The sequence below is a fragment of the Pseudonaja textilis genome, chromosome 7, assembly GCF_049901715.1.
Source record: "Pseudonaja textilis isolate UNSWEBS1 chromosome 7, rPseTex1.2, whole genome shotgun sequence".
Taxonomy (NCBI): Eukaryota; Metazoa; Chordata; class Lepidosauria; order Squamata; family Elapidae; genus Pseudonaja; species Pseudonaja textilis.
Window position 1 is genome coordinate 59,345,374 of NC_141996.1, and position 27,193 is coordinate 59,372,566.

Here is a 27,193-nt window from a genome sequence, read left to right on the forward strand (position 1 = left end):
GCATCTTGTTTTTCCAATTCTACTAGTTCAAGGAAAATTGTTGGTGAGAAAACTGGAGCCTCAACTTTTAAGTACAGTATAAGAACTGGTTTGGAAGATATCATTGAGGCTTCGTTAATGATTAAACAGATTTTGTGAGTTTTTTCAATAATTTTGCTAAATAAATGTTTCCTAATATCTTTTGCAATGAAATCTACTATTGCAACTGCAGTTTTGCATGAATGCAACACTATTCCCAAATCTAAATCATTTTTAATTTGCAATTCAATCAGATCTTCTATATATGAAAATGGTCTTGCACATTTGTGCCAGACTGTATACTGTAGTAAACACTCTACATGTACTACCCAAATATTTCTCAGTTATCTTATCCTTTGCTTATTACAACCTGCTCACATTGCTTCAACTTCTCTGTACAAATGAGAAATGTTCCAAGAGGGCGGAGCTGGCGTCACGGTGGTTAGACGGGCGATCTTGATCCTCCAAGAACACATCGATATCTCAGCTGCTGGTCGGTCCCCACAGACCTAAACCGTCCTGTAGAGACAGTGATTGACAAGGGCATGTCCTGTTGATCCCAGGGACATTGCAAAGTCCCTGGTTGATCCAGGGAAAGCCCTTTTTGCCAGTGGTGAAAAGGCAGCCTTCCAAGCTGCTGAAGCTGGAACAGCTCCGGAATGGAAGAGATTGGAAGAAAGTGTGTCGGTTGGTGAGATGAACTTTTACTTATTATTTCTTGGAGAGAACACCCTGAAAAAATTAAAGTGGACTAAAAATGAAGAGGAAAGAGTTTAAGTGGCACGATTAATTGTCAAAGTGAACATTTTTTTCTTTTTTCCCCTTTTTATTGGAATTTTGAATTTGGAAAAGCTGTTTAACTTTAAGCTGGACTGGTATTTTTAAATCTTTTTTTTTCTGTTTGTATTTCTTTCTCCTTTTTTTAAAACAATCCTTTTGAAAATTCTTTTTTGATTAAGACTCTTCTGCTTGATTTAAGATTTATTTTTCTCCCTTTAAAAAAAGAGGGGGAAAGATTTTACTTTTTTTTTCTTTTAGTTCCTGGCTGTAGATTGAGAGGGGGAAGTGAAAGTGAAGGAAAGTAAGTAGCACTGCCGCTGAGAGGCTTGGATACATTGTTTCTTTTTTCTTTCACTAGTTTGTTAAAATCAAGGACTCTGAGCTGTGTATTGGAAAAGATAAGAGATGACCATGGCAGTTTGTTTATTCAGGTGCTCATTTCTGAACAGATAGCGGGAGTCTGGAGTTGAAGTTGAAAGAAAGAAGATTGAAGTGGCCTTGAAAAACTCTGAGCTGATTTATCAAAGAGCCTTGGATATTTGGCGGCAGAGGCTTGTTTTATATTAGAATTGCTTTTTACCTTTTGCCTCATTTTCTACCCCCCCCCCCCGCCACTAGTTGGGCTTTTTTTTCTTTTTAATTGGATTTTGACTTTTTAAACCAGGAACCAGAATGTAAATCTTTTATTTTTGTTTTCTTTTTGTTTATTAAGAGGAACATATAGAATATTTCTCTTTCTCTTTTTTCCCTTTTTTATCATTGATTTTTTTATTTTTTACATTTACCATTATAACTAATTGGATTAAGGTATACAAGTGACTGAAGACTTTCTTTTTCCTTTTTTCCTTTGGAGTGGCAACTGTTTGCCTTTGTCTTTTTTTCCTCCTTTTTTTCTTTTTCCTCTTTTTTCTTTTTCTCTCTCTTTCTTTACAGATAAGCATTATAAGATGAGTAGAAAGACAACAGCTCCAGCTTCTTCAATACCAACCCCCTCACCATCTGGAGGACCACAATCTATACAGACAATATTACAACAGGAAAAAGAGAAAAAGAAGGAAGTGACATTACAGATGATTATGCAAGGAATCCAGAAGATTGAGCAAAAAATAGAAAAGACAAATGAGAAAGTGGAAAATATTCAACAGATGATGATGAAATATGAAGACAGATTTTAAAAAATTGAAGGAGAAGATATACAAAGAGATAAGAAAATTGGAGACATTGATATTCGATTGATTGATGTCGAGAAGGGCAGATGTGAACCATCAGGATGGGAAATAGAGAAATCAGAATTTTATCTAGGATTTCAAAATATAGAAGAAGGAAAAGGTGAAAACCTTGCTGAAATAATAGCAGAAATATTGGCAGAAGCACTGGAAATAACCAAAGAAAAGATGATGGATGGGATGGATGAAGTGTTTCTGTCTATACAAATATGCAACAAGGAATAGACTACCAAGAAAAGTTCACATTAGATTTACTAAGAAGATTATTAAGACACAGATACTCCAGGTGGTAAGAGAGAAAACACTAAAATATAAAGACAAAGAAATTGTGGTGCTGAAACAGATACCAAGAAGAGTAAGAGAGATGAGAAGAGAATATTTATTCTTGACTAAAGAGTTATTTAAAAGAGGAGTAAACTACAGATGGTTGATGCCAGAAGGCCTCTTGTTCACTTGGTAGGAACAAAGACATAGAATTGACACAGTTGAAAATGCTGAGTTATTCTACTTAGAATACTTTAGAGGAAAGGAGGAAGAAGAAAGGAAGAGTCACTGATTGAATTTCAAGAGGAGTGTATAGCAGTAATTGAAAAAGAAAAAGAAGGTGCAGTAGGCGGTGAACCCAGAAAACAACGAGAATTGAGATCTACTAGAGCAATAAAACCCTCTTATAAAGCTTAACATGGATGAAAGAAAATGGACTTTGATTAACATAAATGGACTTAATTTGGCTACTAAAAGAAGGAAAGTATTTCACAAATTAGAAAAATTAAAATTTGACATAGTCTGCTTACAAGAGGTACATATTAAAAAACAACATGAATATATACTAAAACAAGGAAAACTAGGGAAATTATTTACATCGCTGGCACAATCCAAAAAAAGAGGTGTGGTATTATATATTAAAGAAACAATTTTGGCAGAACTAATCTACACAGATGATGCTGGAAGGATTCTGATGTTGGAAATAATGGATAACAGCGTTAAAACACTTCTAATTGCAATTTATGCCCCGAATGATAAACAAGAAGAATTCTACAGAAAATTACACACAAAAATAATTGAATTGAACTATGTTAATATTTGTATGATGGGAGATTTTAATGGAATAATTAATGACCGGTTGGATTATAAAATACAGAAAACAACAAAGAAAGTTAGAAAGATACTACCAAAATCCTTCCTTCGAATAATAGAAGAATTTAACTTAAAAGATGCATGGAGAGAGAGAAATGCAGAAAGTAAGTAATATACTTTTTATTCAAACGGGCATACATCCTGGTCTAGAATAGATATGATATGGATATCAGCAGAATTATTGACTAATGTATGACAGATTGAAATAGGAACAAGCACTTGGGCAGATCATAATCCAGTGTCAGTTATTTGGAAAGGATACAAAAGGAGATCTAGATGGACTTTGAATAATATGATATTAAAAGAAAAAGACTTTAAACAGAAAATAGAGAAAGAACTTGTTTTCTTCTTCAAAGAAAATAGAAAAGAGGATACATCTTTACAGAATCTCTGGTACACAATGAAGGCCTACACAAGAGGCTTGATAATAGATTATACTAGGAGAAGAAACATAAAAGAGAACAAGACATTTAAGACATTAGAGGATGACTATAAAAGATTGGAAAAAGACTTACGGAAGTCCCCACAGAAAAAAAGATATTAAAAATAAAATGGATATAATTAAACATAAAATGGGACTAATGGAAAAAGAATTAGCACAAAAAATTAAAAATGCCAAACAGAATTACTTTGAAGATGCAAACAAACCAGGCAGATGGCTAGCTTATAAACTGAGAAAGAAAAGAGAAGCAAGAAGGATTAGTCAATTAATAAATAAAGGACAGAAGGTTTGCTATGGAAATGAGAAGAAAAAAATTATACAAGACTACTATGAAAAACTGTACTTTCAAGAGAATATTCAAGGAGAAAAAATTAAGCAATATCTACAGAAAGCGAACCTACCTCAGATACCTAAAAATATTGAAACAATGTTAGAAGGAAATATAACAATGATGGAATTAACAAAAGCCTTAAAAAAACAGAATGTTGGGAAAGCACCAGGTCCAGATGGTTTGCCAGCAGAATTTTACAAGGCTTTTCAGGAAATATTGAATCTTCATCTTTTAGAAGTTATGAATGAAATTATGTTGAAGCAAAGAATACCAAAAACATAGTCAGAAGCATACATTACACTTATACCAAAGGAATGTACAGACCTACAGCAACTTAAAAATTATAGACCTATATCTCTATTGAACTCAGACTATAAAATATTTGCTTCTATTTTGGCAGAAAGACTAAAAAAATACTTAAATAATTTTATTCATACTGATCAAAATGGATTTCTGCCAAAGAGTCAAATCAAAGACAATGTGAGAATTATTTTGGATACTCTGGAATATTATGAAGCACACCCTGAGAAGCAAATGGCCTTGATGTTTCTAGTTGTACAAAAAGCCCTTGACAATGTGAGTTGGCGATTTATTTTACTGCAATTTGTACAAATGGGCTTTGGTAAAAAATTTATCCAAGCCATTGAAACAATATACCATGAACAAACTGCAAAGGTGATGGAGAATTAACAGAATCTATAGATATAAGAAAAGGGACAAGGCAAGGCTGTCCATTGTTGCCTCTGCTGTTTGTGTTAACACTGGAAGTGTTGAACAGGAATATTAGAGAAGAAAGAGAAATAAAAGGAATGAAAATTAAAAAGGAGGACTATAAATTGCAAGCTTTTGCAGACAACCTGGTATTTATATTAGAAGACCCATTGGAAACAGCACCCAAATTAATAGAAAAAAATAGAAGAACATGGAAAAGTAGCAGGTTTGAGAATAAATAAAGACAAAACAAAGATATTAAGAAAGAATATGTTAGCAAGACAAAAGAAAGAGTTGGAAGAAATTTTAAAAATACAGGTCATGAACAAGGTTAAATATTTAGGGATGCATATTACAACAAGATGTAGTACACTGAAGGAAGATAACTATGTTAAACTCAAATAGCAGATTGCAACAGATTTGATAAAATGGGAAAAACTGCAACTATCATTGATTGGGAGAATATCTACAATTAAGATGAATACGTCGGATAAATGCTGGTAATGTCATCAGATACCTGGTTCATATTACCATATGTGGTGGACATGTTCGGACGCAAAGAAATATTGGACTAAAATCCACACATGGTTGGAAAACATATAGACTTTAAACCAGATATCTTTTTATTGGGAGTCATACCGGACATATACAATAAAGAATTGAAATATTTGATTGTAAATGTTTTAACAGCGGCTAAAATTGTATTTGCGAAGAACTGGAAAAATGACAAAATACCTATGCAGGAGGAAGCTATTAAAAAAATATGGACTGTGCTGAAATGAGTAAACTGACATTTGAAATTAGAGAAGAAGAAGAAGACAAGCAATTTTATATGATATGGGATTTGTTTTATCAATGGTTGGATAAAAAGACATGGTAAGGTAACAGAATAGATAATTTTGTTATAGAAGTTTAATAGACTGATACACAATATAATGTAGACATATATAACCATTGGATGACAGCATAATATAATATTGATGGAATAAATAGCAGGATAATTAATAATTGATAGATAGATAAGCATATGTTAGTTTGACAATGTAAGACTGATATAAATTGTGAACAATGTTTATGAAAGGATCGCACAAAAGATTCTAAACCAACTGACACACTGTATGTACAAAATGGAAGATGGTTTTTTTTTAATGTATTGTCTGTGTATGTTTGTCTTAAAATAATTTTTTTTATAAAAAAAAAAAAAGAGAAATGTTCCTTCAATTTTTTTCTGAGAGAAGCTTGCTGTACTTCTTTACTCTTTCCAGATGGTGCAATTTGGAAATTCTTCCATTCCTTTGCTGCATGGACACTTTTTTCTTTGGTCGCAATTTCAAATCTTCTGCAATGCTTGCAACCTAACTTTTTCTGGGAAACTTCCAGTCCATCATATATTTCCATCATATTAATTTTTAATAATTTTTAGTATAGGTTTTGTTTTTATTAATCATAAAAACAGTAGAGATACTGAAAACATGAATAAATACATAAAATGATTTTTTGTTACACTATTGTTATTGTTACATATTGACACTTATGTTTTATAAGGAGAAACAAACAGAAGTATCAACATGTAACAATAATAGTGAAATAATTTTTATTTATGTATTTGTTTTTTTAGTATCTAGCCAGCTACGCTGGGGTCCTTCTAGGTCGGGACTAGTCTTCTTGGAGCTTGCTGCAGTGAGGACAGCTGGGTGGCCAGCCCGAGAGTCGGCATGACCGGGGCTAGTGGCGGCAGTGGCAGAAGAAGGTAAGCTTGCTGCTTTTGCCTCCTTACTCACCAATCGGTGGTGGAAGGCCAGGCAGCAACAATGGTGCGGTGGGTCGTGGGCGGGAGAAGATGGTGGCTGAGCAAAGATGGTGTCCAGCCAAAGATAGCAGCTGCCGGCTGGGCGAGGCACGTAACAAGGCAGCTGGGTGGCCCAGGATTCGACCAGGGTTGGTGACAGCAGTGGCAGGAGGAGGTAGGTGACTGGCAGGCTTGCTGCTTGCCTCCTCACTCACCAATGGGTGGTGGAAGGCCAGGCAGCAACAATGGTGGGCTGCAGGTGGAGGTCGGTGAGTGTGGCTTGGCAGTCCGAGAGTCATCAATGGGACTCAACTGGGGCTGGTGGTGGCAGCACGTAGGTGACTGGGTTTTGCTTGGAATTCTCACTCACCAATCAGCGTCTTTAGTAATGGCAGGCAGGGGAGGCAGGCAGTCCGGGGGAAGCAGGCAGGCCTAGGGAGGCAGGCTTGGTGTAGCATGCAGGCCGGGCAAGGCAGGCGTGGGAGGCAGGCCAGGCAAGGCAGTCCGGGCAAGGCAGGCAGGCCTGGGGAGGCAGTCTGGGTGGGTAAGGCTGGGCGGGTGAGGGCAGCTAGTGGAGGTGGTGACTGGGGCTTGTCCTCACTCACCCAGATCAGGCAGGATGGCAGAAGGCAGGCAGCGATGGCTGGCTGGCTGGTGCTGCTACTGCTGCTGCTGCTGGAAATGATGGCGGCAGGAGGGAAAATGTGGGAAGTGTAGCGCACATGCACTATAAGTAGTGACTGGGCATGGCAGGGTGGGGTAGGTGGGGGGAGAATGCTGTCAGCAATTGTCGTGCATGCGCATAATGTCACGCATGCGCAATAATGACTGACTGGGTAGGGAATGGAGGAGCAGGTGGAGAGGGGCAGGGCCAGCTAGGGGCCTGTTTTACCAGTTGTCTGAACTACCAGGAACAGTAACAACCAGTTCTACCAAACTGGTGGTCCCCGGCCCACTAGTTGGCAACCACTGTTTTAGCAGATGGGTGGGTGCTAACATTCTACAATACCATCAATGCAAGGCAGACCGGTTCATATTGTTCCTTGCCCTATCAGTCTTGGTTGAAACATGATGTCTTCCTTGATAGCTTATTCATTGTTTCTTCCCTGACAAAGACTTATGTGTACCAACAAGGAACCTGCAAAAATATATTAACAATAAACCTTGGTTCACAGCTAAACTTAAGCAGCTACGTCGTTCCAAAGAGGAAACCTACAGAAAAGGTGACAGAATGCTATACAATCAGGCCAAAAACATATTAACAAGAGAGATCAGAGCAGCAAAAAGAAGCTACTCTGAAAAATTAAGGAATCAGTTCTCAACAAATGAACCAGTAAACATGTGGAAAACTCTTAAAAACATCACTGGCTACAGCAAACCTCCTTCCTAGGCAGAAATAAATCAACAACTAGCAGATGACCTGGATGTGTTTTACTGCAGGTTTGAAAGGAAACTACAGTCATCTATTTCCACAACCCCCATCTCCAATACAACAACAACAGCCAAGCCTCCTACAACTGGCCCCAACCCATTGGGTTCACAACCTCTGGTGATCACTGAAAAAGAAGTGCAAGATCTATTTCACAGATAAAAGCCAGGAAAAACACCAGGGCCAGACAAGATAACTCCTTCTTGCTTAAAAGTCTGTGCTGACCAACTGGCCCCTATCTTCACCCAAATCTTCAATAAATCACTAGAAATGTGCTATGTTTCTTCCTGCTTCAAACATTCTACCATCATCCCAGTGCCAAAGAAGCCCTCCATCAAGGAACTGAATGACTACAGACCAATTGCTACAGACCAGAACATTGGTAGTTATGAAAATCTTTGAAAGGCTAGGGCTGTCCCACCTGAAAACCATCACAGATCCGCTGTTAGATCCCATGCAGTTTGCATACCGAGTAAATAGATCGACAGATGATTCTGTTAATATGGCTCTGTATTACATCCTACAACATCTTGAATCTCCAAATACCTATGCAAGGGTCCTCTTGGTAGACTTCAGTTCAGCATTCAATACCATCATTCCAGACATTCTTCTAACTAAATTAAACCAACTAGCGGTACCTGAACACACTTGTAATTGGATCATAAGCTTCCTAACAGACAGGAAGCAGCAGGTGAAGCTAGGCAGAATCATATCAGATACCTGTACAATTAAGCACAGCCTCCCCCAAGGCTGTGTGCTTTCTCTACTTCTCTTCTCCCTATATACCAATGATTGCATCTCAAATGATCCATCTGTTAAAATACTGAAGTTTGCAGATGACACAACAGTGATTGGTCTCATTCGAGACAATGATGAATCCGCAAACGGACAGGAGGTTGTACAACTTGCCTTGTGGTGTAACCGGAACAATCTGGAACTGAACACACTCAAAAACGTAGAAATGGTGGTAGACTTTACAAGAAACCCTCCCATACTACCACCTCTTACAATGCTAGACAACACAGTATTAACCATAGAGACCTTCAAATGTCTATCATATCACATGACTTAAATGGACACCTAACATCAAAAATGTCATCAAAAAAGCACAACAAAGAATGTTCTTTTTGTGCCAACTCAGAAAGCTCAAACTGCCCAAGGAGCTGCTGATACAGTTCTACAGAGGAATTACCAAGTCTATCATCTGCACCTCTATAACTGTCTGGTTTGGTTCTGCAACCCAACAGGACAGTCTCAGACTTCAGAGGATAATTAGGACTGCAGAAAAAACAATTACTACCAACCTGCCTTCAATCAAGGACCTGTATACTGCATGAGTCAAAAAGAGGGCTGTGAAAATATTTACAGACCCCTCACATCCCAGACATAAACTGTTTCAACTCCTACCCTCAAAACGATGCTATAGAGCACTGCACACCAGAACAACTAGACACAAGAAGAGTTTTGTCCCGAAAGCCATCACTCTGCTAAACAAATAATTCCCTCAACACTGTTCAACTATTACAAAGTCTGCATTACTATTATTGTTAATCTTCTCATCACTCCTTATCACCCATCCCCTCCCATATGACTGTAACTTTGTCACTTGTATCCTTACGATTTATGTTGACTGTTTTCTAGTATGATTTGCTTATTGTACTCTATCTGACTATTATTAAGTGTTGTACCTGATGATTCTTGACTCTTGATGAATATATCTTTTCTTTAATGTACACTGAGAGCATATGCACCAAGACAAATTCCTTGTGTGTCCAATCTCACTTGGCCAATAAAGAATTCTATCTAATGGCTATCTATCTATGTGTGTGGATTTTGGAAATAGGAACGAATTTTGGATGGAGGAGGTAACGGCGTTCGTTTGGTAAAAGCAAGATTTTACAGAAAATATTACAAACGAAAGAAGCAGGAATGAGGGGACGTAATTATACAACGGGAGATAATTTATTTTATTTATTGATTTGATTTGTCAATCGCTTACAAGATAACAGGTATAAGTATAAACATAGTTATGAATACATGAGATGGATACAGGCCTCTTAGGAAAGGGGTGAGGTCAATAGTAGACAGTCTAAGGTTAAAGTTTTTGGGGTTTGGGGAAGAAACCACAGAGTCAGGTAAAGTATTCCAAGCATTGACCACTCTGTTGCTGAAGTCGTATTTTCTGCAATCAAGTTTGGTGCGGTTAACCTTCAGTTTGTATCTATTGTGTGCTCTTGTATTGTTATGGTTGAAGCTGAAGTATTCATTTACAGGTAGGACATTGCAATGTATGATTTTATATACTATATTTAGATCGGACTGAAGGCGGCATAGTTCTAGATTTTCTAGGTCTAGAGTTTCAAGTCTGGTGGCCTAAGGTATTCTGCAATGAGTAGAGGAGCGGAGAACTCTTCTTGTGAAATATTTCTGGACTTTCTCAACTGTGTTAATATCAGATACATGATATGGGTTCCAGACTGATGAGCTCTATTCAAGTATAGGTCTAGCAAATGTTTTGTATGCTCTAGTTTGTATGCTCTAGTGTGATATTACCAGAGAAAAAGCTACGTAGGATTAGGTTAACAACTCTTGATGCCTTTTTGGCTATGTAGTTACAATGGGCTCTAGCACTTAGCTCATTAGAGATGAGTACTCCAAGGTCCTTGACAGAGTTTGGATCCTCAACAAGGTCTTGACTATTCAGCTTGTATTTTATTTTCCTGGTTTTTTTTGCCAATATGCAAGACAGAGCATTTATTTGTTGAGATTTGAAGTTGCCATTTGATTGACCATTCTGATACACAGTTGTGGTCTTTTTGGAGGGTAATAGTATTGTCTGTGGTATTGAATAACTTTAGATCATCAGCGAAGAGAACACAGTTGCTCTTAATATGGTCACAAAGGTCATTTATGTAGAATATGAAGAGAGTTGGTCCTAGAACACTGCCTTGGGGACACCACTGTTGACAGTGTTGAAAGGTGTCAAAATGCCTTTCAAGGATTCGATTTTCCTGCTGGGAGAGCTCCGGCGCAAGAATACGGACAGCTGCTTGAAAGCTGGATCTTTTTATTTTTCAGGAAGGCGGGGGACAGTGAGAAGTCTGCGTTCCTGGGCTAGCTAGCTTCTTATGGTAAGTCCCGGGTTTTTTATACCCTTTTCTCCCTTTGTAAGTTGATTTTGTGTGAATTTTTGTATTTGTGCTTAATGTTTCAAATCCTGTTTGAGTTTGTCTTTATTTCCGCCGGAGGGCAAACTCCATGGAGTGCACAAGGCAAACTCCGCAGGGTGGCCAGATTGTATTATTAGTTTTCTGTAATCTCTTTTAGCTTTAAGATAGTTTTTCATATTTGTTCTGTGGCAATCTCCTGTCTGTCCCTTTTGTAATTTGTATTTTGTGTCTTTTGTCTGTTTGTTTTGCTTATTTGGTATGTCCTGTGTTTGTAAGGGTTTTCTGAATTATCTTTTGTTTCCTTTTTTTATTTGTCTAGTTTTCTTAATTACTTAGGCTTTTGTCTATAGGAATTCTTTAATACCTTTTTTATTTGATTCCTTTTTCTATGTCAGTTTATTTTATGGCTGACCTGATGTTCCCCTTGGGCTTTTCCTGTTTTTGTGACACTACTGTCTTCGTGAAGTTCCCTTTCCACAATCCTTCATTATTATTTTTTAGAGGGCGATCTCTGATGAGTGTCTGGGTATACTTGGTATTCATGATTTATCTGGATCATCATCATGGCCGCCTGTCTCGCCTTTAATTTTCTCTTCTGAGAGGGTATATAGGCCTTTAGGCAGCTAAGGCAGGGTGGTATGCATCGACAGAGGCAACACATGAGGGCTCCAAAGACACAAATAGTGACTATGGTTGTTGTAAGGATTTTGAGCCAATGGAAATCTGGTATCCACGAGACGAGCCATGAAAAGACGAGCCATCTAGGAATGATTGCTCATGATCAATACTTTGAGCTAGCTTTTTCAGGTGGTGGATGTCCCTCTCTATGAGTCCTGAGGTTTTGTCTAGGTTGAAGCAACACATCCTGTGGAATGTTTCGCAGACATAATTATGCTTTAAGAGGAGGAAGTCTATTGCTGCCCTATTCTTCAGGGAGTCCAGTTTTGTGTAATGCAACGTTTGCACTTGGTTCCTCACAGTGGTGTGGTTCAACGGTGTTGAAAAATGCTGCAAGCATCCATTGATCTGTGTCCCGATCTTTCTTGAGTTTGATGGGTGGGATTGATTGTGGTGGAGTTTGGCTATGGTCTATGACTGCTGGCTTTGCATGTGTCCAATGTATCCAAGAGTCTCATTCTGCAACCTTTATCGTGGTGTGTGTAGTCAGTAAGACTTGGTAGGGTCCTTTCCACCTGGGTTGTAGAGGGGAGGTTCTGGTGAAGAACTTGATCCACACCCAATCTCCTGGCTCATATGGATGCAGGGCTTCTTCCAGGGGTTAGGTCTGTGTCAGCGCACTCTGGGTCCAGAGGGTCTGTAGTCTCTTTTGCAGGGTTGTAAGATAAGAAGAGAGAACCCTATCCTCCCTATCTAAGCAAAGGGAATGAGGATCTAGGCCTTGTAGGGTATGGCGGGGGGTGACCAAAAAGGATCTCAAAGGGGGAAATACCTATATCTTGTCTTGGTCTGGTTCTGATATAAAAGAGGGCAATTGGGAGCACTTGTGGCCAGGAGAGGTGTGTCTCCTGACAGAGTTTGCCCAGTAAGGTCTTCACCTCTTTGTTTGCTCTCTCCATGGCTCCTTTAAGTAGTCCCACTTCTGATGCATCCCAGCCCCATAAGGAGGGTGGCAGGCTTTTTAAATCTTCATGAAGCCCTGTGTTGCTGGTTATCAGCATGATTGTCTTGTGTGTGCCTTTTCCTGGGATTTCCAATTGCAGCTCGTTTGCCACATGTTATGGTAGCTCCCATTTTACATAGGAGATCCCTTTCTAGTAGAGACAGTGGGGACTGGGGGCAAATAGTAAATGCATGGTCTACTGTGAAAGATCCTAGTTCTACTGGTACGTTGTGGGTAAATTTTACAGGGATTATTTCCCCCCACCCCCAACTCCCATTATGCTATCCCAAGCCCCTTCAGCCACTGAAGCTTTATACGGTGGTTCAGTAATTAATGAGGAGGTGGCTTCAGTATCAACTAAGCAATTGTATTTCTTTCCTCCTATAAGAATGGTGACAATGGGTTCCCCCTCTGGGCTGTTTTCTAGGGGGATAGCCAGCCCGTTAAAGGTAACCATGAATTCAGTGCTTTCATTGTCATGTTCTAGTCAGGAAAGGGGTAAATCATGTTCTCTTCTTTGCTCCCATTGATGTCTATTGTTATTATTTATTGGAGGAAAGGGAGCGCTGGGTAGTGCCTGGTGACTGAAACTTTGTTGCTCAGTGTAATGGACTGGATTATTGGCTGGCCTCATGTTCCTAGGTGGTGGGTGATACTGGTTGCTGGAGGGGTGTTGCCTACATTGCCTGCTGAAATGACCTTCCTGTCCGCACCTATAATAATGCTGACATTTGCCTTGCGACCATCCTGCTTTATCGCAATGTCAGCATTTCTTTAAATTACAGGGGGCTTTACCTGGCGTTTGTCTGGCATCATGTTTCATTACAGCAAACATTTTTAAAGTCTTCCTGTCTTTCTATTTGTCTCTTTCTATCTTTCTCTTCCTCTTTCAGCTTGTCTCTTTGATCATAGACAAAGTTAGCGATCCTGAGCAACTCTGCTATGTCTATGGTTGGCCAGTTAGAGACGAAGTGGTGGAAATGTTCTTTGATATCCATAGTAGACTGGTCCACGAAGGCTGAAGCTAAAATCCTTTGGTCCTTCAGGCAGCTAAGGTCTAGGTAGGCATATGCAGTAGCTGCTTCTGACAGGCGGACCCAAAAGGCATCAGGGTTTTCCTTTTCCCTTTGTGTTGTTTTTTGAAATTCGGACCAGTTTAAAGGTTTTTTTTTTCCTATTTCCTCTAGAGCTTCTAGTAAGTTATCTTTTGTTCTAGTGTATTCATCCCAATGATTGGTATCATTATAGTCCCAGTAAGGGGGATGTACTGGCCATGCGATGCGGGCTGGGGCTGCCTGTCCAGGGACAGTTGGTAGTTTGGCTATTTGGTCTGTTTTTTCAAACAGTTTTTAATAGTTCATCTTTCGTTAGAAAGACTTGTAACAGCTGAGTCATGTCACCCCAGGATTGATTATGGCTGTCTATGATAGATTTCAGGGTTTTAATAACTGTTTGAGGATCAGCTCTGAAAGCTGGGGTATTCTTTTTCCAGATGACTAAGTCAGAGGCAGAGAAGGGAGTGTGGCTAAAAACATATTCTAGTTGTCCCCTATTTCTGCCTGGCACTGGCTTGCTTAAAAGGGGAGCCATAATCTGTGCCTCAGTATTCCCTTCCCTGAAATGGGTTTCAGGCTTTTCCTTATTATTTTTTTCCCCCTCGGTTAGGTCTTTGGTCCTAGCCATTTCAGCCCAGCAGTACCAATAGGGTATTTGGCTGGGCTTAATGCGTGTTCTAAGTGCTTTCAGGGTTTTATAATCTAAAGTACCGCTATCAGGCCAAATTTGTCTACCCATGTCATCTCGCAATAAAGCCCACTTTTTGCAAATCCTTTTTGCTTCTTTTTTATTCATTCCAGTTAGGACAGGCACTTGCTTCTCGTCCCAAGCCTCAAGTAATTTATCCAAGGGGGTCTCTTCCATTGCCCTCGAGCTACAACTTCCCATATTCCCTACCTGATGTGGGGATTACTTTGGTTTAGCTGGGCTACCGCCGTCAGTTTTCAGACAAAAAAGGTCTACACACGGAGTATGGGCCCCTTTCTCTTAGGGAAACTCTGCCGTCAGTTTTAAGACTCCCCCCTAAAAATGGGGATCTTGGAAGACCATCTGCCCCCTAGCAGCACTGGTACGGGCCCCTTCCTACACTCAGCCGTCAGTTTTCAGATCTCCCTTAAAGGTGGGGATCTGGAAGGACCTTTGCTGCTTTTTTTAGGCAAACTATTTCCAATTTTTTTTGCCAGCAGCCGGTACGGGCCCTTTCTAAATGCACAGGGCTTTGCTTGTGGGATGCACCAGACTATTTTTTCTGCTTTCTATTTATTTCCCAACACCAGTTCCTTTCTCAGCCCACTCGATTTTTCTTACGTCCTTCAGAAGGACTCACACTCCGTGATCACCCCTTGCGTTCCCAAATCCAGCTGGTCACGGCTCGTGTTTGAGCTAGCAACTGGCTGGGTTACGGCTGGCAATCACGGAGAAGGTGAGGTCCCGCTGTTTCCGCAGAGAAAACCCACAATCACGCACCTGGTACACTCACGCTTCCACTCCCCTCCCTAGTAAGATTATAAATTTGAAGCGGTACTCACCTGCTTTCAAGCAGCTGTTGAGCAGAAAAGCCCAAGGACTCCCTTTACTACCCTTATGCCTTCCAGGTTGGGTCCGTGGATGTTGTCCCTGGACAAAGAAGGTCCATGCCGGCTGGGTTTGGATCCGCGGGCCCGGTCCGGTGGCAGGGTTGGCTGGAAAACCTTCATGGTCGCCAATTGTTGTAAGGCTGTCAAAATGCCTTTCTTCAGAGGATTCGATTTTCTTGCTGGGAGAGCTCCGGTGCAAGGATACAGACAACTGCTTGAAAGCTGGATCTTTTTATTTTTCAGGAAGGCGAGAGATAGCAAGAAGTCTGCGTTCCTGGGCTAGCTACCTTTGTATGGTAAATCCCTGATTTTTATACCTTTTTGTCATTTTGTGTGTGCGCGCTTGTGTTTATATTTCTTAATGTTTTAAATCCTGTCAGGGGTTGTCTTCATTTCCGCCGGAGGATAAACTCCGCGGCATGTAGAAGGCAAATTTTGCGGGGTGGTTTGATTGGATTATCAGTTTCATCCTAGTCTTTTTTTTTTGCTTAATGGTTTCTTATATTTGTTTTGTGGCAATCTCCTGTCTGTCTCCTTTGCAATATATTTTGTGTCTTTTGTCTGTTTTGCTGATTTGGCATGTCTTGTGTTTGTAAGGGTTTTCTTTTCTTGTTTCCTTAGTTTTCTTAATTATTTGGGCTTTTGTTTAAGGGGCTTCTTTAATACCTTTTATTTGATTTCTTTTCCTATGCAAGTTTGTTTTATGGCTGGCTTGATGTTCCCTTTGGGCTTTTCCTGCTTGGGTGACACCACTGTCCTCGTGAAGTTTCCTTTCTACATTCCTATAAGAATGGTGACAATGGGTTCCCCTTCAGGGCCGTTTTTTTTTTTTTTTTTAGGGGAATAGCCAGCCCGTTAAAGGTAGCCATGAATTCAGTGTCTACACTACTGTTTTCTGAAGTTCCCTTTCCACAACAGGTACAAAATTTAATAGGACACTCCCAATTTTGACCATTTGTTGTCTGTTTGACAGGAATGCTTCTATCCAGTTATGTAGGTGTCCAGAGATATCATAAGATTTTAGTTTTAGTAGTAGTTTGTCATGTAATTTTACAATGGTTTCCTGACAACTTGAAGTAAATCTGTGTATCTCGATCTAATATGCTCACTTCTGCTTGTTCAGAATCTAGACTTACCTAACTGCACTACTAGCCATAATTATCTACATTCTACAGGCATGTATTTGAACGTGCACAACGGCGCCTCCCCTTTCTCGAGTCATGTTTATGGAGGAGTTTATTTATTAACTTAGGAAGCCCGGCTCCTCATACGTTTAAACTGGGCCTCGAGCCTTAGCTATTCCTACGTGGTGGACAAGGAGGCCAAGAGGAGGATGGTGCTTTATGGTGCCCACCACTTACGCTCTATGCAGCCTTACGAGTACTCTATGGCAGAGCTGGGTTTCGTTGCTAATGGCAGGAGATTTGTTTACTTCCGGGCTCGGGGCGGCTTGTTGGGTCCATCTACCAGCCTGGCACCGCCTCCTCCCACCTCCTGTCCGTCATGGGGGAGTCCGAGCAGCAGGTACCCGGTAAGTACTCACCTCGGGAAGTTTAGCTGATTGGTGTCGGCAGCCCCCTTTCGCTTCTGGCGCCGTCTCAGGGCTTTGTCGAAGGAGGCTGTCCGGGTGCCCAGTTGCTTCTAATCTCTTTTCCGCTCTCGTTGTTCCTCTGCTTGCTGCTTGAGGCTCAGCCCTATTGTAATGGGACCTCGTTTCCTCGGAAGGCGTCCTTGAAGGTTTTAGTCCGTGAGCCCGCCGCTGCAAAGTATGGAGGAGGGATGTATTTTAGTCATAGCTTCTGCCTTCTTACAATATGGGGTTCTTCTGTGTATCTCCTTTTTCAGCTGGCGGAGTAAAAGCATAAAGTTTAGTCTGCATTCTGCCTCAAATAACCTTAATTTTCATAGGTTGCCGACTTTGCGGCATATTTAACTGAACTGATGAAGGCTTGAGGTTTCAGTTTTCTAGTTGGGATTCTTGTACGGCAATTTGATTTGCTTCTTTCTAAAAACCTGGGGAGAGCTAAAGTTCTATCATAAGGCCTTTCATGACTGTTGAAATCTTTAACTCTGCTGACATTGAACTACAGAATACACACAGTATGTGCTTTGTAATATATGTGTTGAAAATAATGTAGAAAAACGTTGTGAATAAAATAGGATGTTCTGTTGCCTTTTTCTTCTTTTTTGAATAATTATTTTGGTGTACTCGGGAAATTTTGGGGAGTTGCTGTACTTCATAGTGTGAGCACAGCATCCTCTGGTCATGTTTCCTATTGCACCCTTATTAATTAATGAACCAGTAGATTTTTGTGCTGCCAATAGAAGAGGTATAAGATGTTAGAGAGAATGCATCTCTGTAAAAGGCCTTAAGGAAAAGCAATCCACTAGGTTCAGTGCTGTTTGGCTTATTGCAACTTTAATGATATTGTATTTTCATCCTACTTGTATTTTGAATGTAAAGGAGAAACATATATCAACCAGCCAGTATTTTATGTGATACTATTTGATAGTTATTGGGATGTAAGTAGTAGTTAATTATGGAATAAATGTCTGTATCTATATGGGCAAAATTAAGACTTTGAAAAAGAAAGGTATACATTGCCACTATTTTGACGTTAAGTGGCAAAATTAGTTGTTAGTAGAATTATATAAAATTAATTTCAGACCAAAATTTATGTGTTTTCTTTTTAGAATCAGGTGCTATATTCACATTTGGGAAAAGCAAATTTGCAGAAAATGTGCCCAGCAAGTTTTGGTTTAAAAATGATAAGCCTTTTTACATATCATGTGGAGATGAACATACATCGGTTGTTACAGGTTAGTATAACAAGATTTTAGAACCATGTGTTTCAATGTTCTGATTTTTTAAGTGAAGATTGTATTGATAGTAATATATGAAAATTAACATTTTCAGAAATGGACACTTTTATTGTAAAATGAACTAGATAAAATAGGCTTTCCTAATCATCAAGCCCAGTTCTAAAGTTAACCTTGACTAGCCAAATTGTATTAGCCAAAAAAGCTAAAACAATCCTTGGTTGTATAAACAGAGGCACAGAATCAAGATCATGTGAAGTATTAGTGCTGCTTTATAAAGCCTTAGAAAGGCCACACTTAGAATACTGCATCCAGTTTTGGTCACCATATTACGAAAAAAGATATTAAGTCTTTGGAAAAGTGCAGAGACGAGCAACTAAAGTGATTTAAAAGGTCTGGAGATTAAAACCTATGAAAAACAGTTGCAGGATTTGGGTTTGGCTAGTCTAGAGAAAAGAAGGACTAGCGGGGACATGATAGCAAAATTCCAGTATTTCAGAAGCAGCCAGAAAGAGGAGGGGTCAATTTATTTTCTAAAGCAGCAGAGGGCAGGACAAGAAACAATGGATGGAAACTAATCAAGGATAGAAGCAATCTGGAATTAATGAGAAACTTCCTAATAATGAGGACAATTAACCAGTGGAACAGCTTGCCTTCAGAAGTTGTGGGTGCTTCATTACTGGAGGTTTTTAAGAAGAGACTGGACAGTCATTTGTAATTGTAAATAGGATCCAGAAAATACTCTTGTCCATATATCAGTTTATATGTCATAAGAATATAATTTAAAAGAATAACAAGAATTTTGTATTTACAACAAGAAAACAAGGTCCATTCTTATTTTTATTAAACATTTTGTTAAATAATTTTAAACTTAATAATCACTCGCATCAACTATTTTAGTATAAAATAGTATAATTTAAGCTAACTCAGTATAGTCCTCAATTTATAGCTATTCGTTTAGTGACTATTGAAAGTTACAACCCCACTGAAAAAACTGACATGACCATTTTTCAAAGAACCATTGCAGTATCCTATGGTCATGTAATCGGAAATTGGATGCTTGGCAACTTGCTCATATTTATGACAGTTGCAACATCCCTGGATTACATGATCATCTTTTGTGACCTTATGACAAGCAAAATCAATGTGGAAGCCAGATTCCTTTAACAACCTTGTTACTAACAATTGCAGTGATTCACTTAACTACTGTGGCAAGAATGGTCATAAAATGGGGCCAAACTCACTTAATACTGTCTTGCTTAGGAACAGAAATTTTGGGTTCAATTGTCATAATTCAAGTACAATCTATTCTATATTATCACATGCTACCTGATAAATCTCTATATAAATAGGTTTATAAAACATAAATAATTGTAAAATGTTAATAATGCACAGTAAAGAATCTAGTAAGATTCTTTGAAGAATATAAGAATATTTTCCACTAAAGCCCAAAGGAGATCTAAAAGCACTTTCTTTCCTACAGTGGACTTAAACATAATTCCCAAGAGTAATACTTAGAAATCATATCAGCTGCATTTCATTTTTGATACCATTTTGTTAAGAATTTTAATTATAATAGTAAAATCTAATACATTTAAACTTATAGAGAAGAAAAAGAATAAAAAGTGCAAGGAAAAAGAAGAAACTGAGAATATAATAAAGAGAGAAAGAACAGATAAAGAAGAGTCTTCCCATCTTTATCCAATCTTCATCAAAACAAGTACAAACACATTTAGTGACTGTTCACCCACTCTAAGACGTTACAATTTTCCATTGCATATCCTATCCTTTATTTTTAAACAACACCATAAAGCATTATCTTTTCAGTCCTGAAGCCAGCAGAAAGGATTGTCAGAAATAACAGTATCTTTTGCTTTAACTTTGATCAAATAAGCCAATTAACTATTCCTTCCTTTTATTTCTAGCAGTCTTAATCTGTAGTTCATTAAAATACTATCATAGGATTTTATTTCTTTTCTTGGTTGTCCCATTCCATAGGGTTCTTCAAGACTTTAAGAAGCCTCTTTTGTAAACTAATAGGAAAAAATTCTCCAGGTCACTTGGTTGATTTATCATTTGTATTTCTCTTTTAAATTTTAAAACATCAACCAATTTCTCATGTAAATCCAGTGAAATCCTTTTCCAAATCATTCTCTTGACCTATCAAAATACTCCCTTTTGGATTGCAAGGAGCCCCTGCCCTATTTATGCAACTAATTAACGAGGTGCTACATGAACATTTGTACAAAGGGGTCTTAGTTTATCTTGTTGACATTTTAATTTACACCGAAACAAAAGAAGAGCACATAAAATTAAGCTGCCAAACTAAATTCAAAACTCTCTAAATGAGAGTTCCATCAAGACAAAATTGACTCCCTGGGATACAGAATATCCCATGAGGGAATAGAGATGAACCCACAAAAAGTAAATGCTGTTATCGATTGGGGGCCGCCCCAAACCTGTAAACAACTACAAAGTTTCTGGGTTTTGCAAACTTTTACTGTCAGTTCATTCCAGCTTTTGCGAATATCACCCTCCCCATTACGAGCTTCTTAGAAACAAAAATGGGGGGGAACCAAATCCAAGGCAACCTCTTAATTGACGGTTGAATGCCAAGTGGTATTTGAAAAACTTAAAAAACTATTCTCAGTCAAATCCTAAAACAGACCCAGAGCAACCATTTGTCATCCAAGCTGATGCCAGTGACTTAGCAGTAGGAGCAGCCCTACTCCAAAGGAATGAACATGGACAATTGCAACCATGTGCTTATACTTCCAAGAAATTTACAGAAATCGAGCAAAGATGGACCATATCAGTGGTGGGATTCAAATATTTTTACTACTGGTTCTGTGGGCGTGGCTTATTTTGTGGGCGTGGCTTGTTGCTCATATGACCGGGTGGTGTGGCTTGGTGGTCATGTGACTGGGTGTGCTTAGTGGTCATGTTACTGGGTGGGTGTGGCCAACTCAATGTCACTCACATCAAGGGGTGCCTCACCTGGCCCCACCCCTCCCCTCCCAGCCATTCCTTGTCACCCAGCCTCAACTTATCTATCGTTCTTTAAAAATGTTGTTCACCTTTTTTGACTTTATTATCTGCATACTATAGATGTACTTTCATGGACCACTGAAAAGAGGAAATGGCTCACATGCTTTACCCAAGAGTGTTATAGGCAACAGGCTTTTAAGGGGCTGCCACAAAGAAAGGGGGACAATGTATTTTCCAAAGAAGCAGAATGCAAACAAGAAGCAATGGATGGAAACTGAACAGAGAGAAGCAACCTAAAACTAAGGAGAAGCTTCCTGACAGTGAGAACAATTAACCAGTGGAACTGCTTGTCTCCAGAAGTTCTGGGTGCTCAATCACTGGAAATTTTTAAGAAAAGACTGGACAGCCATTTCTCTGAAATGGTATAGGGTTCACCCCAAGGTCCTTTCTAAGTGTTATTCTGTTATTCTGACACCTTTCCCAGGATCTCAACTCAGAGTTTGGCATCCTCAGTTTTCTTGCCTGAAATGGGAGTTGGACTAGAAGACCTCAAAAGTCCCTTTCAATTCTTGTTAAACACATGTGTATTTTATGCTCTGGAATATTGACATTGAATGCATGTAAATCCTGAAAAATATGTGGTAGCCCTGGACAAAAGAAAGGCAGAAAATTCACTCGGTGTAGGGACAGTGTAAAATATTAACACATGATAAATAATGGAACAATTAAAAATAATAGCACAGAGTTCTCTCTCTCTCTTCCTATTTTTTTCTTTTTCTCTCTCTTCTCTCTCTCTCTCTCTCTCTCTCTCTCTCTCTCTCTCTCTCTCATACACACACACACACAGAGCACTTTTGTAGCTTAACAGACATGCATTTTGAAGCAGCTTCTTTAAATTTCTCCAAGGCTGAAGTGGATTCCCCCACCCCTCTGTCAGACTGCACTCCTTCTCACTCCAGACACTTTAACTCACACGGGGAAAGCAATACTTGCAGCATCCATGCCTTTCTTTCCCCCCAGGGAGAAAGAGGATGTGGGGAACAGAAAGGTAGGAGAGCGATCGGGGCAAGTGAGCGACCAGGCGACTGGATTGGGGGCGTGGCCAGCCAGGGATCACCACCAGTTTGGTGACCCACGCCAAATAACCGCTACTGGTTCACCCAAATAGTTGCAAACTGGTTGAATACCATCTCTGAGCCATATGGAAGAAAGAGGCATATGCAGTGTGATGGGCCCTCCCCACATGGGGGCAAAATCCCCTTCGAAGTCTCAACTGATCATAAAAATTTAGAAGCCCTGAAAACATGGAAACTCTCCCCAAAACACGTATGTTGGGCGCAATATTTTAAATGCTATAATTTCACTCTCAAATATCTCCCAGGAGGGTAAAAGTTCTTGGCCAATGCCCTGTCCAGGAAACCCCAGTACAACAGCAAAAAGACTGAAATTATTAAACCCATACTCCAACCAATCCAACTAGCTGCCAAAGTAATCACCTGAGCACAAGGAAAAAAAGAACCACTTACGGACAACACAATGGCTTCAAAATTTAAGGATGCACTACTTAAGGATGACTGGTTTCAAGCTCAGAAAAATATTTGCTTACTTAAAGATGGTCTAGCCTGGGTAGAGAACAAACTTTACATCACTGCCAGCCAGAAACTGGACCTCATGAAATGATGCCACGACTCCAAAATAGCTGGGAATTTTGGATTTGTAAAAACACTGCACCTCATCAAAAGACAATTCTGGTGGCCATCCCTTAAAAAAGACATTGAGAGCTAGGTTGTTAGCTGCCCCACCTGCGCAGCTGCAAAAAGATGACAAGGAAAATCCTCAGGACTTCTACAGACTGTAGCAGAACCTTCAGCACCCTGAAGAGAGATTTCTATGGATTTTATAGTGGAGCTGCCTGAAAGTGCAGGAAACACAGTCATTTGGGTTGTAATGGACCTTTTTTCAAAACAGGAGATCCCAACAGCAAGGCATAAGCAAAAATGTTTTTAGTACAAATTTATCGCCTCCATGGAGCTCCCCAATGGATTATCTCAGACGGGTGTACAATTCACTTCCAAATTTTTTTGTGTTTTTTTTTTAAACCTATTAGGCTCCACCCAGGGGTTTCCTCTTCACATCACCCCCAGACAAATGGGGTGACATAGAGAGCCAGTGGAATATTAGAACAATTGGACTGACCTTTTGCCTTTTGCTGAGGTAGTTTACAGTAACTTGGTACACAGTAGCATTGGTTTCACCTCATTCCAGGTAGCCATAGGACACGAATTTAACCCCATGCCAGAGCTACCCACCAAGGAACCTGACATCCCCTCCCTTAAGGAGTGGATGAACAATCTACAAACCACTTAGCTAGTGGTCAGACTAGCCCTACAAGAGGCTAGAGCAGCTTTTAAAGCTCAAGCTGACCACACAGTGAACCCAACCGTTCAAGGTTGGGGACTGCATATATTTATCTACAAAGCTCCTACAATCATTACAACCTTCTAAGAAACTGGGACCAAAATTCATTGGCCCATTTCCCATCTCCAGAATCATCAACCCTGTCACTGTAGAACTCCTACTCCCTAAGACACTTAGACAGGTTCATCCAGTATTTCACTGCAGCTTAAAGCAGAAATCTCTTCAAAGATCAGACCACCTTTTCCCACATCTCCAACCCCCTTTATGATGGAAGGGAAACAACATTTTGAAATTAAAGATATCCTTGACTCACCCACTCACCATGGCTCCACACAATACTTAGTAGCATGGAAACATCTACCCTCTTCCCAAAACAAATGGGTAGCCAAAAAACATGTAAAAACCCCATTGTAAAAAACAATGTTTATGGAAATTCCACCTGAAATACACTCGCAAACCATCCTAATTCTTAATGTAATACATGCTTTATGTCTTCCAGGTGGATTTTCCATTTTTTTTTTAGGAGGGCAGTATGTCAGATCTGTGTATCTGCTATTCTTTGATGGAAGAAAGGGTGGTTTGGATTTGATACATTTAATTCTTTTCCTCTCTATGTATCCTAAATATCTTATTTCTTACATTATCTTTTGTATAACCTTTAACACAATTTATAAACGTTACCTGGCACCCCAGATGCTTGGAAAATTCTCACCTCTTGGGGAGATGCAAGGGAAGAAGAGGGGTGGATTGCAGCACCAGAAGTTCTGGAAAACTTTCCTTATCTGCTTTCTCAGAGTTACTGGTATAATAACATCTTCTCACCTGAGGATTAGTGAAATCCACACCGGATTGTTGGGAGGGGTCTCTAATTCCCTTTATCCTAGTTGCATGCCCTGAGGGATCTCAGATCCTGCTTTGAATTTTGATTTGCCTTCAGTAAAAACATTCCTTTTGAAATACAAAGTTTTCAAGAGTCTATACTTATTTTTTGAAGAGCAGAGAGGCTGGTCTTTACGCTCTATACATTTTTTAAAATATGAATTTACATATTTTCAGAATGATTTACTCATTTATTCTACGAACACTTCTTTTTCTATGTATATTTGCAAATTAATATTTGTATTCTAAGACCAAAAATAATGAAATGTACACAGTGCATAGAAATAGAAAAAATGTTTATTTAAGCACAACCTTTGATAGTGATATATATAACGTTTTGCAGACTTAGTCTTCATTAGATGGTTATTATATCTCTTTCTACAGTTGTGTCTAATAAATTGGAAAATATTGGGTATATCTTAACACAAATGCATTGGCAATCACTTATTTTCTTTAATATCTGTATTCTTCAGAAAATGGTAAACTATACATGTTTGGAAGCAACAACTGGGGACAACTAGGCCTTGGAACAAAGAATACTGTCAGCAAGCCAACTTGTGTGAAAGGTTTGTCTTTAACTTATGTGTCAGGTTTTAGAATAGATGTGAACTTTCTAGTTTTCCAACATGACAAATACTTTTAGATATCATATGACATTAAGACTTCAAGTCTCCCTATTTATTATTGTTTTTAGGAATTCTGTGTAGTTATGGAGAAATAGGTTGTGCTTTATTCAGTAATTTGCAGGTAAATGTTTAGAGGATTGCAGTTTTACTAAATTATTTTTATGATTTGGACTTCAGTAGAAAATCCAGTTTACTCATGATGTGCTATGAAATGCTGGGATAAATAATGATTGGAAAATTAATCTCCAATAAATTTGGACACTTAGCAGATTTCAACAACAATTCATTTTATAATTATTAAAACAAAAATAATAATAACCTTTTGTGTCCTTAATCCATAGTTCTAAAACCTGAAAAAGTAAAACTAGCTGCTTGTGGGAGAAATCATACTTTGATCTATACAGGTATGTAAATTATTTGTTTATATGCCAAAGAAGTTTTCCTGTAGCAGCTTTCTGCTTCGGTGGACAGTAACATCGAATATAATGTAATTTCAAAATACATTGCATGAGATTATAAAGCTGTTTTATATTGAATCTGATGGTCCATCTGTCTGGTAGCAACTTCTTGATATAGTATATATTGGACTTAGGCAGAGGCATTCTTTGATAACAGCATCAAAAACCTGGAATTTCCATCCAAGAGAAGCTTGTCTTACCTCTATTCTAATATCCTTGTTAAGATAATAAAAGCCTTCATGTTGAGAGTTTTCTGAACTGTATATGAATTTGGCCACTTTTTTCTTATAATTATATTGTAAGACTATTGTTTTGTTCTACAAAATTATGATTTTTCAGAATGTTAGTTACCCGAAGAAAAAACAGATTATGACCTTAATTTGATAAACTGAGGCCTTTCTCAGCCTTACATCAATGGGAAACTGGGCCTGAATGTGGGCTTTATACAAGCAATAGCTGCTAATAACTATGCAATGAGCTATATTTGGAAGAGAAATGGTGATTTGGACTGTGTGTGGGTGTAAAGTTGCTTCTTGAACAAATTGCCAGCAAATGTATGCTATGCAGATTCCAAATCATCTTTTCTTCCAGTAATCCAATTTATTGCAGTCCTTAATTTCTGTAATTAAATAATGGGCCATAAAAGTCACTGAATCATTTGCCAAGTATATTTTGCCCAGATTTTTTTTAGGATTTGATAATGAATGAATTTTTAATAGGATTTTGCTTGCAGTAACCAACACGTGAATCAAATATAAATAATTTGCTGGAGATTTAGGAGATTTAGGAGATTTTTTTTTTTTAAAAAAGTTATATGTCCAAATTGTAGGTTTTCATCTTTCTGAAAAATGGAACTCATTTTTAGCAGAAGCATTCCTATCAATGCTTTTAATAAAGACAAATTAAAGAAATTTGAAAGTTTTAAGCAGTTTGTAAAATCAATATTTCTGAATATTATAGAATTATTATATACATGTACCATGTTCAGTTTGGCATTTGATATAAATTTATTTTATGAGATTGAGAGAATCAAGTTGCACATGAGAAAGATATTTTCTGGTCAATTAATTTCATGGCCATCATTAACATTCATAGATTAATATTTGAACACATTTATGGATAATTAAGTATACTTTTAATTTTAATGCTAATTAGCTCTAAATACTAATAAGCTGTTACATCTCTGACATATTTTCATACATTGTAACTTAAATGAAGTATTTGTACCTTCAATTTATACCCCAAGTACTGATACATAGGTGGAAATAAAAGTCAACGTGTCATTTTATAGAATTGCAACTTGTATTTATGATGCAAAAATATGAATATAATGTCCACAAGGATATGAAATGCATGTTTTAAAATAGTCATCTTCAATTGGAAAGGAAAGGAGAGTGAAGAAGGGCATATACCATATTTTTCACACTATCCGGCACACAGGAACATAAGATGCACCTAGGTTTAGAGGAGGAAAATAAGAAAAAAAATATTCTGAACCAAATGGTGTAGTAATATATTTAATAAAATATAGCAGAGTAATATTTCAGCTATGTAAAGTCAACAGCGGTATTAAGAACCATCATCACTGTCATTAACAAATGAGGAGAGTCTTTAAGGTTCAAGCACTCTTCTAATTTTCTGGAAACCCCAAGAACTCATCATCGCTAGTGTCAGAATTTAGGAAGCTCAGTTGCTTACACTCACTGATATCACTTTC

General features: G+C 38.6%; 1 protein-coding gene and 1 long non-coding RNA gene across 8 annotated transcripts in view; one reads left to right on the forward strand and one right to left on the reverse strand.

Annotated features, from left to right (window-relative positions):
- LOC148125359 (uncharacterized) overlaps positions 1–27,193 on the reverse strand; it is a 318,026-nt gene that overhangs the window by 55,962 nt on the left and 234,871 nt on the right. The gene's annotated exons all lie outside the window — the stretch shown is intronic.
- The window catches only part of RPGR (retinitis pigmentosa GTPase regulator), an 85,489-nt gene continuing 74,905 nt past the window's right edge, over positions 16,610–27,193 (forward strand). Inside the window, exons 1-4 of one of the 7 annotated variants that reach the window (XM_087937753.1) lie at positions 16,610–16,818; positions 17,982–18,107; positions 24,866–24,958; positions 25,360–25,422. In XM_087937753.1, the coding sequence (XP_087793879.1) occupies positions 16,791–16,818; positions 17,982–18,107; positions 24,866–24,958; positions 25,360–25,422 (310 nt within the window). In that variant the 5' untranslated portion in view covers positions 16,610–16,790. Of the gene's footprint in view, positions 16,819–16,858; positions 17,054–17,207; positions 17,388–17,981; positions 18,108–24,865; positions 24,959–25,359; positions 25,423–27,193 lie in introns of those variants that run through there. The other 6 variants (XM_026713610.2, XM_087937755.1, XM_087937756.1 and 3 more) reach the window with 6 other exon arrangements.